The following is a 13485-nucleotide window of genomic DNA, read 5'->3' as shown; positions in this document are numbered from 1 at the left end:
AACTGGCCCTAAAAATCGCTTTCATAGTTAATAATAGAGATAATGTCATTTTGCTTCTCAGATTTTCAATTTGAAAGATTAAGGTATTTGGCTTTTCAATTAATGCAATGGAGGTAATTCCGCTGATTTGGTCAGTAAATTTATACAAGTGATAGCGATCGGCACGTGACTATCATTTTTTTCTCAATAAAGACCCTTCGTGATGGCATAGGCATTTGATTTGTGTAAACAAAGTTTTTGTTGGAAAGCAAATAAATTGATGAAATTATCTAAATTGACAAAATTGAAAAAGTCAAGTACTTTAATTTTCTAAATTCCAAGTGCGATAGTCTAGAGAGTAAAATAGTTTATAATATATGAGATGGTAAAAATACGTATAAAATATACATGTGTATTATTCAGAATATTTCCTTTAAAAATATGGTGAAAAGTTCGGGTATAATATGATATAATATAATTTTATTTATTTTCTAGATATAAAATTTTACTATTTTTTTAAAAATATGAAAATAATACGTGAAAAATACATGTTATACATGATAATACGTGTTTAATATAGATCTAGTACACATATAATTGAAAAATATGTATATTATGCGTTTGGATTGAAAAATACACATACTTTTTCGTACTTATGAAAAGAGTAAATAGAATTTTTTTTTTTTTTTTTAAATGTAGTGCAAATTTACTAACTATCATCGCTTTATATAAAAAGTAAATTACTAATAACCCCAGTTTAGGCTAGCTGATTCCTATACAGTCCACCGCCTTAATATGCCTTCCTAACGGGTCCACTTCATTTTCTTCCGGCCCATAATTTATGTTGTCCAGTCCACTTGCTTCTTAGTTCAGCTTATTTATTTTTTTTAATGCCGATTTTGCCCATTTTGCATTTCTCGCTCACACTCTGTTCTCTCTCGTTCATCTCTCTCTCTCTCTCTCTCTCTCGTTGATCGCTCTCTCACCGATCTCTCATGCTCGTCGATCTTTCATGCTCGCCGATCTCTCATGCAGATTTCTCTATTTCAAGCATGCGTACTGTGTTACTGGATTTGTTTGGTGGAGCTCGATTTGCAGCAGATCTGCTTTGAAATCTAAGGTTTATTTCTACATTTTGATTGATTTATTATTTTAATTCAATACATTTTATTGATTCAATGGGCGGTTCGGCCGATTCGCGTTGTTGAAATGCTGCTTTTTGTTGAGCACGATTTCGATGTTAATCGGCGAAAATGGCGACTTTTTTAGCAGCTTTTGAGCGCCCAAGACCCGGGGGTTCTAATACGGTATCGTCTTCTTCTTCGCTTCTCTTGTCTGTTTGGTTACTGGGAAAATAATTAGAATTGGATACAGTCTTGTGCGACTGTGCGAGGATCTCATTATTATTTTGATTATTGTTTTTATTTTTAAAGCTTTGTGTTTGTTGGCTTTTATGGGAAGGAACCAAAACTAAAGCGAATGTATTTATTTTTTAAATACAATAATAATAGGTACAAGAAATGCAATGTATTGTTAAATTTTACTTATTGGTAGTAATGCACTAGTGAAATGATTGAAGTTACGTTAGGCTGAGTTCAATTTACTATTTTCAACTAATGTAGATACGGATTTGGAATGGTAACTGCAATGCTGTTTCCTTTATTCGAACAGAACCCAAACTTTCCCAAGTTTGGAGGGAGTTGACGAAGGCTTCAATGCTTAAAGAGAAAACAATGTATTTATTCATTTTTGATTATTTGAATGTGTTCTTAATTGTCAGCGCTGAGATGTCATATTGATGATGAATGTGCAAGGCTTTTTGCCCATTTTTTACATAGAATTGAAATTGTAAGTAAGTCTATGGTTGTTACTGTTTGGCAGTAACAACATGTTATATATTGTTATTGCTTGGCAGTAACAACATGTTGTATATTGTTACTGCATGTTAGTAACAACTTGTTACTAACATCCTTGATGAGTCAAAGCAATCACATTCTCAAAGCAGCACATCCTTCTGGTTTATCTGCAAACAGGGGTTTCTTTGGTTGCAGGTAAGTTTAACTCCAGAAGACAAGTGGGATGAGCTATTATAATTAGTTTGCATTTTTGTGTGATTTCTTTGCTTGGCTTTATCTATCTGAAATTTCACCTAATTAATTTGCAAACATGATACTGAATATACGTGAGTAATTGTGTGAGTATGAGTGTGAGAATGAGAGCAGTAGTCGAAGCCATTCACTCAACTCCCATACAGTCCGTCCTCTATCTCTCTGGTGGAGCATCTCAGGTTTCAGATATGTTTTCAAATTTACATTGCATTCTTTGATATGTTTGAGTTTGGGAACATGATAATTTTTATTTTCATGGTTTTTAAGGTGTAGTTCTTGTCATATGCTGCTGTTTTGGTAAAGCCAATGATATGGTAAAGATTTGACTGTTATTGTTACTGTCTAACAGGGACTGTGTTACAGTGTTTTTATGTATCTGTTTCCAATTTTTAATGACATTCTTTGACATGTTGAGTTTGGAATATGATATTTACCTAGTTTCATGGTGCCAAAGGTGTAAGTTATTGTAATCTACTCTTTTTTTTTTTTTGGCCAAAATTGTAATCTACTCTTTGATTAAAGAGAATAATGTGTAAAAAGGGATACTTGAACACTTGATGTTATAGTTACTATCCGACAGTGATAATGTTGTACTTTGATTTTTATATTTCATTACAGATGAAAACTATTTTTTATTTTTTATTTATCACTAAATTATATTTTTTTTCTTGCAGAAATACACCAAAATATGAAAATATCAAGTGTTTTCTCCAATTTTTTATTTGTCAATGACAATATGCTATTGTTACTGTTCAATAGTGACTATCTGCAATTGTTACTATTCAACAATGACTATGTAATTGATTTTTCAATAACAAAGTTAATTGAGAAATTTTGTTGGTTGTTATTTTTAGTTAGTTACTGTGTGATTTTTATAGATATTTTTGGACATTGCATATAGTTATAGGTGGTGTCTGATGTATTTTTTCCTTATTAACAAAAGTCATGTATATTTTGTTAAAATTAAAACGACTAAATCCATGAATCAGTTAAAAAAATAAAAATAAACCAATGTATGAATTTAGTTCAAGAGCTCAAAGAAACAGCACATGGCAAGCTTCAACTAAAAAAAAAAAACAAGAGACACATGGCAGGCGGGAGATATAAATTTGGGAAAAAAAATGTGAAAAAAATGTGGGACATTGACAAATATATGGTGGGTAGCATATCAAAAACAAAACCGGTGGCAGTATTGTAAATAGGTGCTTTTCAATATATATAGTTGTCATTTCAGCTTGTTATTTTAAAAGTGGGCCGGATTGGTACTTGCTATTCTGTGTTGGGTTATTTTGTCTTTAGATTATATGTTTTGGACTTAAAAAAAAAAACGACCCAGTTAGAACAATATAACATATAATTTAGCTTCCTCTTTGGAAAAATTATTATTTATGACTTTTACATGATGTAACCAATCAACATATTACTATATTGGTGGACGATGAGTTTATACTTGTAGGGTATAGTTTAATAACGTTCACCCATATTATAACGCGTGAATTGGTTATACAACTTGATAGTTTATTGGTTATAAAGAATAATTTCTTTGAGACTTGGGTATTAAACATAGACTTGTTTTTTGGTTTCTTTTTCGGCTAGGAGTGTTCGTAGATTTGAAACCATTGATTTTAACAAATTTTTATACAATTCGATATAGATATTGATTGTATATATTGTAATCCAATCCAATCTTCCAATCCAATCCAATTCAATATTGCTTATACATAATCCAAGTCAATTCGAGAAATTTTTCGCAAAACCATTTGTACATATTGCAATCCAATCCAATCGGTACAATATTTGATTCATTGAATTAGACTCCATCATAGGTTTTAATATGAAGAAAAAAAAAAAAAAAAAGATATCAATACATGAAAAAATTATCATCGAATCAAATCCATTCTCAAATTTTATTAGAATTTAATATGAAATGAAGATTGAAAGCTAAAGTGTTTTGTGCTATATAATGTACCAAATATTATTCTTTCAAAGAATTTAGATTATTCATAGTTTCAATATTTCAAATGTTTAGAATATAAATTTTTGGGGTTAACCCAAATGGTGAGGATGAGTGAGACAAATTTTAGGATTAGGTTAGGTTTAGAATCTAAATGCCTCGGATGTCAAAAAGCATGCAACAAATTAAATTAGATTACGTCATCCAATCCAGTCCGTCAAAGTCGGCAAAACCCTCAACCGGTTGCAAGTGTCGTAGTGATGAACCTATGGCTTGTAATGGATGGTAGATACTTTTCCAATTTCAATATAAATCACAAGATTAAGGTCAAAGTACAGCGCAATGAGCAGACAAAACCAATCCAGAGAACTGTACACACAAAAAAAAAAAATAAATCCAGAGATGATGTTTTTGGTCGACTCTCAGGATAGTGATATTAAACTGAATCACTTTAGATCTCTCCTATTATAAAAATCAATCAGATCTCCTAAAATAAGTTATATTATATTTTCTTAATATAGAAATCAATCAACTGAAGTTCTTATTTTTATTTTTTAATTAAAATACAAACAAAAAATTAATTAAAGATAAGGAAGGGAAAATGAGAGGATAATAAAAAAAGAGATATATCCTGAACACATTATATACATTAGCACATCTCTAATTTGATGAAAAATTTCTAATCCATTCAAAACATGCCCCAAAAGCATCAATTTATTTGAATTGACTACATGGGGTATGGGACTTGGGACCAACTGAATAATAGATAACAAGAACAAAAACCTCCAGCTAATGCCCAAAATATCTTCTCTGCTAGATTCTCTATAGCATTTTCTAGTCAGTAACTCAAGAAGAAACTAATGACCAACACAATTTACAAGCACAGACCACATACACAAAAAGGAATCCAAACATCATTCAAAATGAAAAACAAAATCAGCAGCCAGGTAATCAGTGCAGTGAGAGCGCTTCATAAGACTTTTGATTCATCGTCCTTAGGGTCCCGAAGAGTTCCACACATCCAATCCATCCATATAGTATAATGGCCATAATTATGCCGATACGTAGTATGATGAATGGTGTGGTAGCCAGCCCCCATGACAGGCCATATCTTGGCATGGATGCAATCGTGAATGTTTGCTGTCCATATGGCCTCAATAAATAGGAGTGCTATGTGGGTAGTAAAGTGCATTGGGACAAGAAACAGAGCTACAACATGTGGAACTGCCTGCAGTATGCCATCAAGTGGGTGAAAAGCCAAACCTGAGATAAACAGATTCAAAATAGTCATTAGTACAATGAGTAGGAACCCGATTTTGAAACCTGATGACAAGGTGGAATGATTAAATGACATTGATTTCTATGACCAAAAACTTGAAATGCTATAAATAAAGTACAACAAAGTGGACATGCTGTCTGCTGGAGCACATACAAAATCCATAACCAAATAGCTCCTAAAACAATCAAAAACCAGTTCCAAGTAATTACAAATAGAATAATGCAAAACAGCTCAACTAAGCACTATAAATCTTAAGAGACTATTGTTGTCCAATCCGCACAAATAAGAAAAAAGAATGGTGCATCCCAAACTTCCGATGAAATTCAAGCCCACAATAATGTCCAAAAATAAACTCTATCGCATAATCCATCCACTGCCTCCCCCCTACAGTTTTCAGAAAACCTCTTATTTCATTCCACCCACACTACCTACTCAGAGTAATAGGGAAATGAAGAAACAAATGATCTATACTTTCAGCTCCCATTCCACACATATGCACCAATGTCAAGATAGGCTTATATTAGGCCTCCTCCTTTGGAAAAATATCACAAGTGTTGACTTACCATGAGCAAAAAACCTGCCAAAATTTTTTACTTTTTCCTTCCAAATCATGTGAAAAGGATTGTCAACAGGGATTACTCTTTTAAAATGTCTTAGAAAGATATGAATCATAAATGGAATATTCTTTTACTCGTGTACTAAGAAATCCAAGTCCATTTTATGATCAATGCATAGACTGCTTTATACAATCTGATGTTGGGAATGGCCTTAGTAGCAGAAGCATGAAATCAGAAACCTATACCATACCAAACTGAAATGGGGAAATGGGTGATACTAAGGTTGACTGTTAGTCAAGCAATGATTCAGAATACATACACACACATCTATATATATATATATAAAACACAGAGAGAGAGAGAGAGAGAGAGAGAGAGAGAGAGAGAGAGAGAGAGAGAGAGAGAGAGAGAGAGAGAGAATCAGGCAGAGCAAATGAAAGATGGTACATCATTGGCTTGTTAAGCTACCAGAAAGAGCAGATCCAATTACACAACTGACCCAACTAAATATATATATAATTAGAGAATAGAGATCATTAATTGTCCATTTTTGTTTAATTAGTGAAAGGCCATAGAGAGAAGAATTTGGTTTGATCAACTAAACTATCAAACATTCCTGGAATGATATTTGTATCAATTGATTCTAGTCAGGCTAACCCTCTAAGTAGTGTATGAGACTGAAGAACAATTGAAAGTGTATACACATTTCATATAGTTTCATGTAATATTCACGCAGTTTTATGCTTCTTACTGATCCAGAGAACAACTGAGAGTTTCAGAATTGGTTACAGCCAAAATTACTTTAGAGTAAGAGAAAGAAGAGAGAGAGGCAATTTGGGAAACAAAGAAACAGGAAATGCAAACTCATCAAGTCCACCAAACACAGTTTTCACATATGTTCTACATCACATTATAGAGTCAGCTAATAAACCAAACATGACAGATATGCGCACATGCATCCAAATCAGACAGATTATATAAACATTAAAATTGACAGAAGGCGTGAAAGTTGAGTAGTTAGATAACTTGCCAGCAAATGGAGAGAGGGTATTCTGCTTGTTGTAGATGTGATGGGTAGCATGAAGATATTTATACAGAGGTTTTATGTCATGCAACTCTCTATGCATCCAATAAATTCCAAACTCCACGATTACAAGATAAATTGCTAAATAGGTGAGGTAAGCAAGCCAACCGACATCACTTATTCTTGAGAAGCACTTTGTCCAGCCATTTTCAACCATGTACTCAGAAATACATGGAAGAGCACAGTACCAAGGCATGGCCTTCATGGCAACATATATTTGCAAAAGCATGGCTTTATTAGAGGGAATGGCATCTGCAATGGAGTGAAACGTCAATTTGTCACATAGAAAGCACAATTCCAAATTTCAAGTCTTATGATCGCTCCCCAAACTTTCAGTTGGACCACTACACATTCAAACTAGAACCTCTTAGAGGCCTTATACCAGTTAACTGACTGACAAAAAACAGTTTCATGGTACTAGTTACTTTAAAGTCCATAATATTGGTAAATTCTTATTCATTATAACGTATCAGGGCATAGATCTATAAAATCAATTCTTAGTATAGAAATGATTAAAAAAAATATCAGAAACAAACATCAAAATCATTTAACAACTTCAATTAAACATGCTAAAAAAACATCATTTTAACAGGTATCTAACATTATGGGTCAACAAGGGATTGGACCAAGTAACTGGTAGTGACATGTGAGAATTCTTAAATTCTATTCGCAGAAAGATAACACTTTCATATCACACTTTTGCAAACATATAGTGTAGGATCAATCTATGCTTGGGATCCCATCAAACAACAAAATAGATGTCAATACACAACAAATTCTAAGGTCAAGGAACAAAATATCAGAGAATCAATAACCTTGTAGCATGCTTGGGTGTATTCATTGAAGTACCTTATACCCTATTTTCATTTTCTCTTTCGTGTCAGAACAGTATCCAATTCGGAAAATGCAGTTTTATCAAATGCTGAGAAAAACAAACTTACAACTTCTGACACAAAATATAACCATGTGACAAAACAAGGAAGTCTACAGAATGGTCATGACAGGTTCATTCAGATAAATATTTTCCATACAGATCAATTATAAGGAATCATAAACACTGTTCAACTATGAAATAACTCGAAAATAAAAATGTTCATCTCATCCTTTACATTTTATTGGTTTGAGGGAAACAACAAGCTTGCCTCATCTTAGATAATGTTAAACACAAAAAAAAATTCTTAACTATTTAACCAAAAGAAAAAACAATGAATGGAAAGGAGGTTGAAAAGAAAAATAAACAAACAAAACCCAATTCATATCAAACTCTAGAGCACATTAAGAAAACACAGTAACTCAATTTACTCATCAATCAATATCAACTAAAAAGTTAAGACACAGATCCGACACTTCAAAAACTAGTTCAAATAAATAGTCCATTTAATTTTACTGAGAATTAAAATGAGACTAGTCAATAGTCATATAAAACCCAACTGACCCCAGTGAGAAAGAGGCCAAGAAAAAAAAATAAATAAAAAAAGAGCAAGCAAACAAGCAGATTCAGAAGTTTTGAAACAAATAAAACCAATCTGCTAAATAGATTTAAAGGTCTCAAAAATTCAGTGAGACAGAGAGAATGCTTGATCCATTTGAAAAAAATAAAATTAAACAAAAAATTCAAAATCACCTGCTTCACACAACCCAACTCTTACCAGATATGAACATCCTAAACCCAAAATGAAAATAAAATAAAATAGAGCATCCACAAGAATAACAGAATATGACATACACTACACTCATCAGTCAAGACTAAAATAATTCAAGAAAAAAAAGTAAAACGAATTCAGGATATGAACAATGTGTTTGTCTGTAACTCTGTTTTCTGGTGTTCATAAAATTCTCCTAAACCCCAAAACAAAGAGAGATTCAGAATAAAAAACCAAACATGACCCATCAAATTCCAGACTCATATATCCCATCCCCAACAACCAAAACACCAGACAAACAATAAAGCAAAGAAAAAAAAAAAGTAATATCAGTGAAGAAACATGTAGTTAATAGAGGTTATAGATGTACGTTGGGGGATATAAAGGTTGCGTTTCAAGTAATAAATGTAGAAGCACCAGAGGAAGCCGGAGACCAAGTAGATTAAGGTTCCACCAAGGAAGTTGCGCAGCCACGCCTGGAAGAAGTGGGGGAGTGGGTCCCACACTCTACTTGGCAAGAGGCTGCCCAGCACAATGCGGTTGTAGAAATTGGTCTCGTCCAAGAACAGCTTCAGGTACGAGGAGTCCTCCATCATCTGCAATGATGATTGTCCCGGCGATGATGGGTCGCCGGCGATTTCAAAGACAGACAAAGAGGGAGAGAGAGAGAGAGAGAGAGAGAGAGAGAGAGAGAGAGAGAGAGAGAGAGAGAGAGAGAGAGGGTGAGCTGGAGCTTGAGATTCCTATGTTATGTTTCAACCAGGGAAAAGATGCGTGGACAAGTAGAATTTATATTAAAGGCCAGCCACTTGATATGCTGAAGGGCCGGACCATCAAGGTTCATGTGTGTTCCTAACACCCTTTGGATTTTCACAACATGACTTCTAGGAGAACCGGTAAAATCCTACACCAATAGGAGGACTTGCTTTATTATTGTATAGACTATAGCGACTATATATACAGGGGCTTCCACCCTTCCATTAAGGGATTCTTCGCTTATTGTGGGATTCATGATGGGTCTACTTTAAATGGTAGTTTGCTAATTCAAATTGTTTATTTTTTAAGTCTCTGTCTAATTATCATTCTTAAGAAAAATAGGCAAATTATAAACTATTTAACAAGTGATTAAAAGATGACATTCAATTGTGACAAAATAAATAGATAAACATAGAATTTTTGACAGACTTTGAAACTATCATCATTTAATTATTTGTTAGCAGTTATCCGATTTATCTTTTTTTTTTTTTTTTTTTGCAATGAAAATTCCTAAAGGAAAATTAGAAAATTTGATGGTTTTGACCATTAAATTATGAGGTGGATGAGCATTATAAGAAATCAACTTTGCAAAAAATCAGCCAAATCAAAAACTGTTTAGCCAGTTTATTACAGTCAATATTATTTCAATTTTATCTAATGGACTGTATTTGTTTGATTAGTTTAATAACCAAACAAGTACTTATTTGGTTGATTTTTTACAGGAATGATCCTTGAGGAAGGACCTAAATAATGAACGGTTCTGATCACCTAACTGCATTGTCAGGTGATACACAGAGATGATGTTCTTACTTTCTTAAAATAATGACATCCTTACTTGAAGCTCCCTCTATATATATATATATATGTATATAGCTTTTCTCTCTGCAAGATGTCCATTCTTTAATTAAAGAACTGACACATATTTTATGGGTTTTTTTCACTTTTTGATCTTATTCTTGATGGGGTTTAATCCTTTTAAGGTATAAATCATGAATCAATACATACTCCTTGGTTTTAACTATCATGGTCATGAGTTCTCATTTATTGGTTAGATTTTAGGTTTTAACCTCGAACAATAATTATATACCCTAAAATATATAACTATATACCCTAAAATGTTGAACCTTGTAAAACAATTGCCAAAAAATGACAAAATATCATAAAAATACCCTTTTATGTTTTTAGTTAAAGAGCAGACGTCCTGCAGAGAGACTTTGTGTATGTGTGTGTGTATATATATACAGACTCCTTCTATTGAGGAATCTTCAAATAATTTTATTTATGGAGTTCCTCATGGGACCCACTCCATATAGTATTTCAATGTTCTTAACTATATGTTTTTTAGGTTTCTATTCAAAGATCATCATTGCAAAAAAATAGACAATTGGAAATCATTAAGCTATCTAATTTTAATAAAATAAATAGACGAATAAAATATTTTTAATAAACACTTAAAATGATAATCATTTAATCAAATGGGTAAATGGTTTCTGATTTAACTCCTTTAATGGAGAGATAAAATGTAGACGATTCCGATCATTAAAATATAATGTGGAGTGTGTCCCACAAGAAATTATTTATTTACCCTTAAACTAGGAGTCTTCAATAGAAGGGGCTTATATACAGGCCCCTTCAATTTGGGGATCTCTCAAATTTATTTAAGGAGTTTGTATACATAAATTCTCTATGCACAATGTTCGTTCTTGACCCGGATTTGTTTCCCCTACCTCATGTAAAGCTATAGGCATAATGATCCACCTCACTTGACCTAAGTGTACAACTCACGCTTCAAGAAAATATTTCTCTCTCTTTCTCTCTCTCTCTCTCTCTCTCTCTCATCTCTACTCGATCAGCTTCCATGCTATTTCAAACAAACCAAGTAACGCTTTATATAGAAATAGAAGAACAAGAAAAATCTAAAAAGTCACCACTGGCCTGCTTCACACAGTGCTCACAATTAAGCAATACTTTTTGTGCCAAACTACGCATTGCGCTGGAGATTGAAATTTGATTTTATTTATTCATGAGATTTATTGTTAGAACAACCATTGTTATTCAAGTTCAAGATAATCAGATTCTTATGCTTTTTTTCATCAAAGTTCATTGTTTGAGTTTTAACTCAATTACTTTTGAGCCTATTATCCGCACTTTTGATTTCACAAACACAGTAACAGAAACCTCCTTACGATCAGTGAAAGTCCTTGGGATATAAGGCAAGAAGAACCTAGATTGGGATTGTTCCTTCCCTGGTCATCCAGTTGTTTGATTTGGAAGTTGGTTTTACGACGCAAGACATTAATTGTAACAAACTCTACACTTGGCCTCTCGGCCATGTAGTGGCACACCCATTTATTTAATTAAGGAAGGACACAAATGTTGCTTAGGTCAACGGCTAAAGTTGGCCGTGATTTTTTAGGGTAACAAGCACCTTAAATTTTCCTTCTACTCATTTCAAGAGATAGAAGAACAATTTATAGCTAAAACGTCTCCACGTCCTTATTTATAGACTTCCCACCTCCAGATAACAGCTATCTACTCTAACTATGCCACAACTTGTCTCCAACTAATTGGTATCCACCTCATGATATAATAAAAAATATCATTCATGTTAATTATCAACAGCTCCTTTTACAATGATAACTCACATTCTCTATTTAACACTTCCTACTAAGAAATTCATGATTTACTCATGCAAAATATATCAAGCTAGGTGACAGATACTTGGTTGTCTCTATTCTTCTACTGCATCATTATTTTTCCAAAAGATATATGTTGATACATGGAACGACTGAGCAGAACTACCTGCCGTAGAAATGGAAATGACAAGACTTGGATGACGTTCGGGTCGTTGTTTGCTTGGACATGGGCTAAGGAAAAAGGCCCAAGAGATTAAAAACGTATCCATAGGTCTGAAGGGTCTAGTGTGAGACCCAAACACGAGCTCAAGACCCACATGACCAAGGCCCAATTGTGGGCTTGGCGACCAACAGGCCAATGTCGTGGAGGCTTGGTGACCAAAAGAGGCGAGGTTAGGTTAGCATTGGTTTCAACTCGAGTGGTAGCTAGGCACTCATGGGTACGAGCACTGGAAACCATAGAGACACAAGGCCTAAGTAGGCCTCGAGGCATAGAAAGTGTAAGGCTAAATATAGCTTAGCCTCGACACTGGTAAAATGCCTAGGCCCAAGGATCCAAGCCTAGGGCTTTGTAATAAGGGAGTCTCAGAGGCATACACCCGAGAGGGGAGACACTCTGGATGTGACCTGGTACCAGCCCAGGATCGTACTTGGGAACCCAGGTAAAAGGGTCCTAAAAGGTGAGGTCTGTGGGCGACTAGGTTGGAATAGATGGGCTTTTTAGTTAAAAGGCCCGAGCTCTGCGATAGTTGGCCTATAGTAGAAGATGTGTTCTACTTAGATAAGGAGTTATGACTTACCCTAGGCTAAGACTTACGCGGTAAGCTATCCAGAACCCTAGTTCGATAAGGACAAGGAGACCCTCGACCATAATCATTATAAATAAGGGACGTTAGCCCTCATGTAAAATATACAACTAATAGCTCTTTAGACTATTCTGAAATAAGGTATGATTACTGACTTGAGCATTGGAGGGTCTTTGGCCAGTTCCACATCGATGCCCCCTTATGCTTAGTGTTCGTCGCTTTGGCGTGCATGGTATAAGGAGAGTGACGTGTTGGCTTACGTGGACCTTGACGTGGAGGTCAGAGATTAAGGTTGACTACGTGATAAATTTTAGACTTTTTAGCAAGATACCCACCTAAAATTTGACTCAATTTGCATGTTATCACCTAAATTAAAAATTGAAGCAAGTTGCCTCCTGAATTAAATTTTGTTTGCAAGTTACCACCTCCATCCAAATTCTCATGGGTTTTTTGGTCTTTTCATAGAGAAGAACTTGGGTGGGGAAGCTTTTGCCACCTCACCGTGCTGAGTGGCAAAGCCCAACCAATTACAAGTGGCTGCATGTACAACCATTTTTTTATTTCTCTTTTCCTATTTTTACAAACTTTGAAAATTAATTAAAAATGGTTCCGGACTCAGAAAAATACACGGAAAATTCTTACGAACTCGTCTTGACTAATAGTAATTTACTATGGAGTCAAAT

The 13485-nt window shown here is 34.1% G+C and overlaps 1 protein-coding gene across 1 annotated transcript; it reads right to left on the bottom strand.

Annotated features, from left to right (window-relative positions):
• Positions 1–4633: 4633 nt before the first annotated feature.
• On the bottom strand, positions 4634–9352 carry LOC147286535 (delta(7)-sterol-C5(6)-desaturase-like). The gene is made up of 3 exons (XM_086241860.1): positions 8975–9352; positions 6908–7213; positions 4634–5304 (listed from the first exon to the last, which is right to left on the bottom strand). Exons 1-3 carry the CDS (start codon positions 9198–9200, stop codon positions 5012–5014), a joined length of 825 nt encoding a protein of 274 aa, XP_086097986.1. The 5' UTR covers positions 9201–9352; the 3' UTR covers positions 4634–5011.
• Between the last annotated feature and the right edge of the window lie 4133 nt (positions 9353–13485).

This window comes from Dryas octopetala, chromosome 4, assembly GCF_963921425.1.
Source record: "Dryas octopetala chromosome 4, drDryOcto1.1, whole genome shotgun sequence".
NCBI lineage: Eukaryota > Viridiplantae > Streptophyta > Magnoliopsida > Rosales > Rosaceae > Dryas > Dryas octopetala.
This window is presented reverse-complemented; position numbering and strand designations above follow the sequence as displayed.

Excerpts from the sequence above, each read along its gene's own strand:
- LOC147286535 (XM_086241860.1), bottom strand. The coding sequence starts at position 9,200 with ATGATGGAGGACTCCTCGTACCTGAAGCTGTTCTTGGACGAGACCAAT. Across the intron at positions 7,214-8,974 it reads CAACCTTTATATCCCCCAAC|ATGCCATTCCCTCTAATAAA; the intron begins GTACATCTATAA and ends ACTCCATTGCAG. Across the intron at positions 5,305-6,907 it reads TACCCTCTCTCCATTTGCTG|GTTTGGCTTTTCACCCACTT; the intron begins GCAAGTTATCTA and ends TGTTTATCTCAG.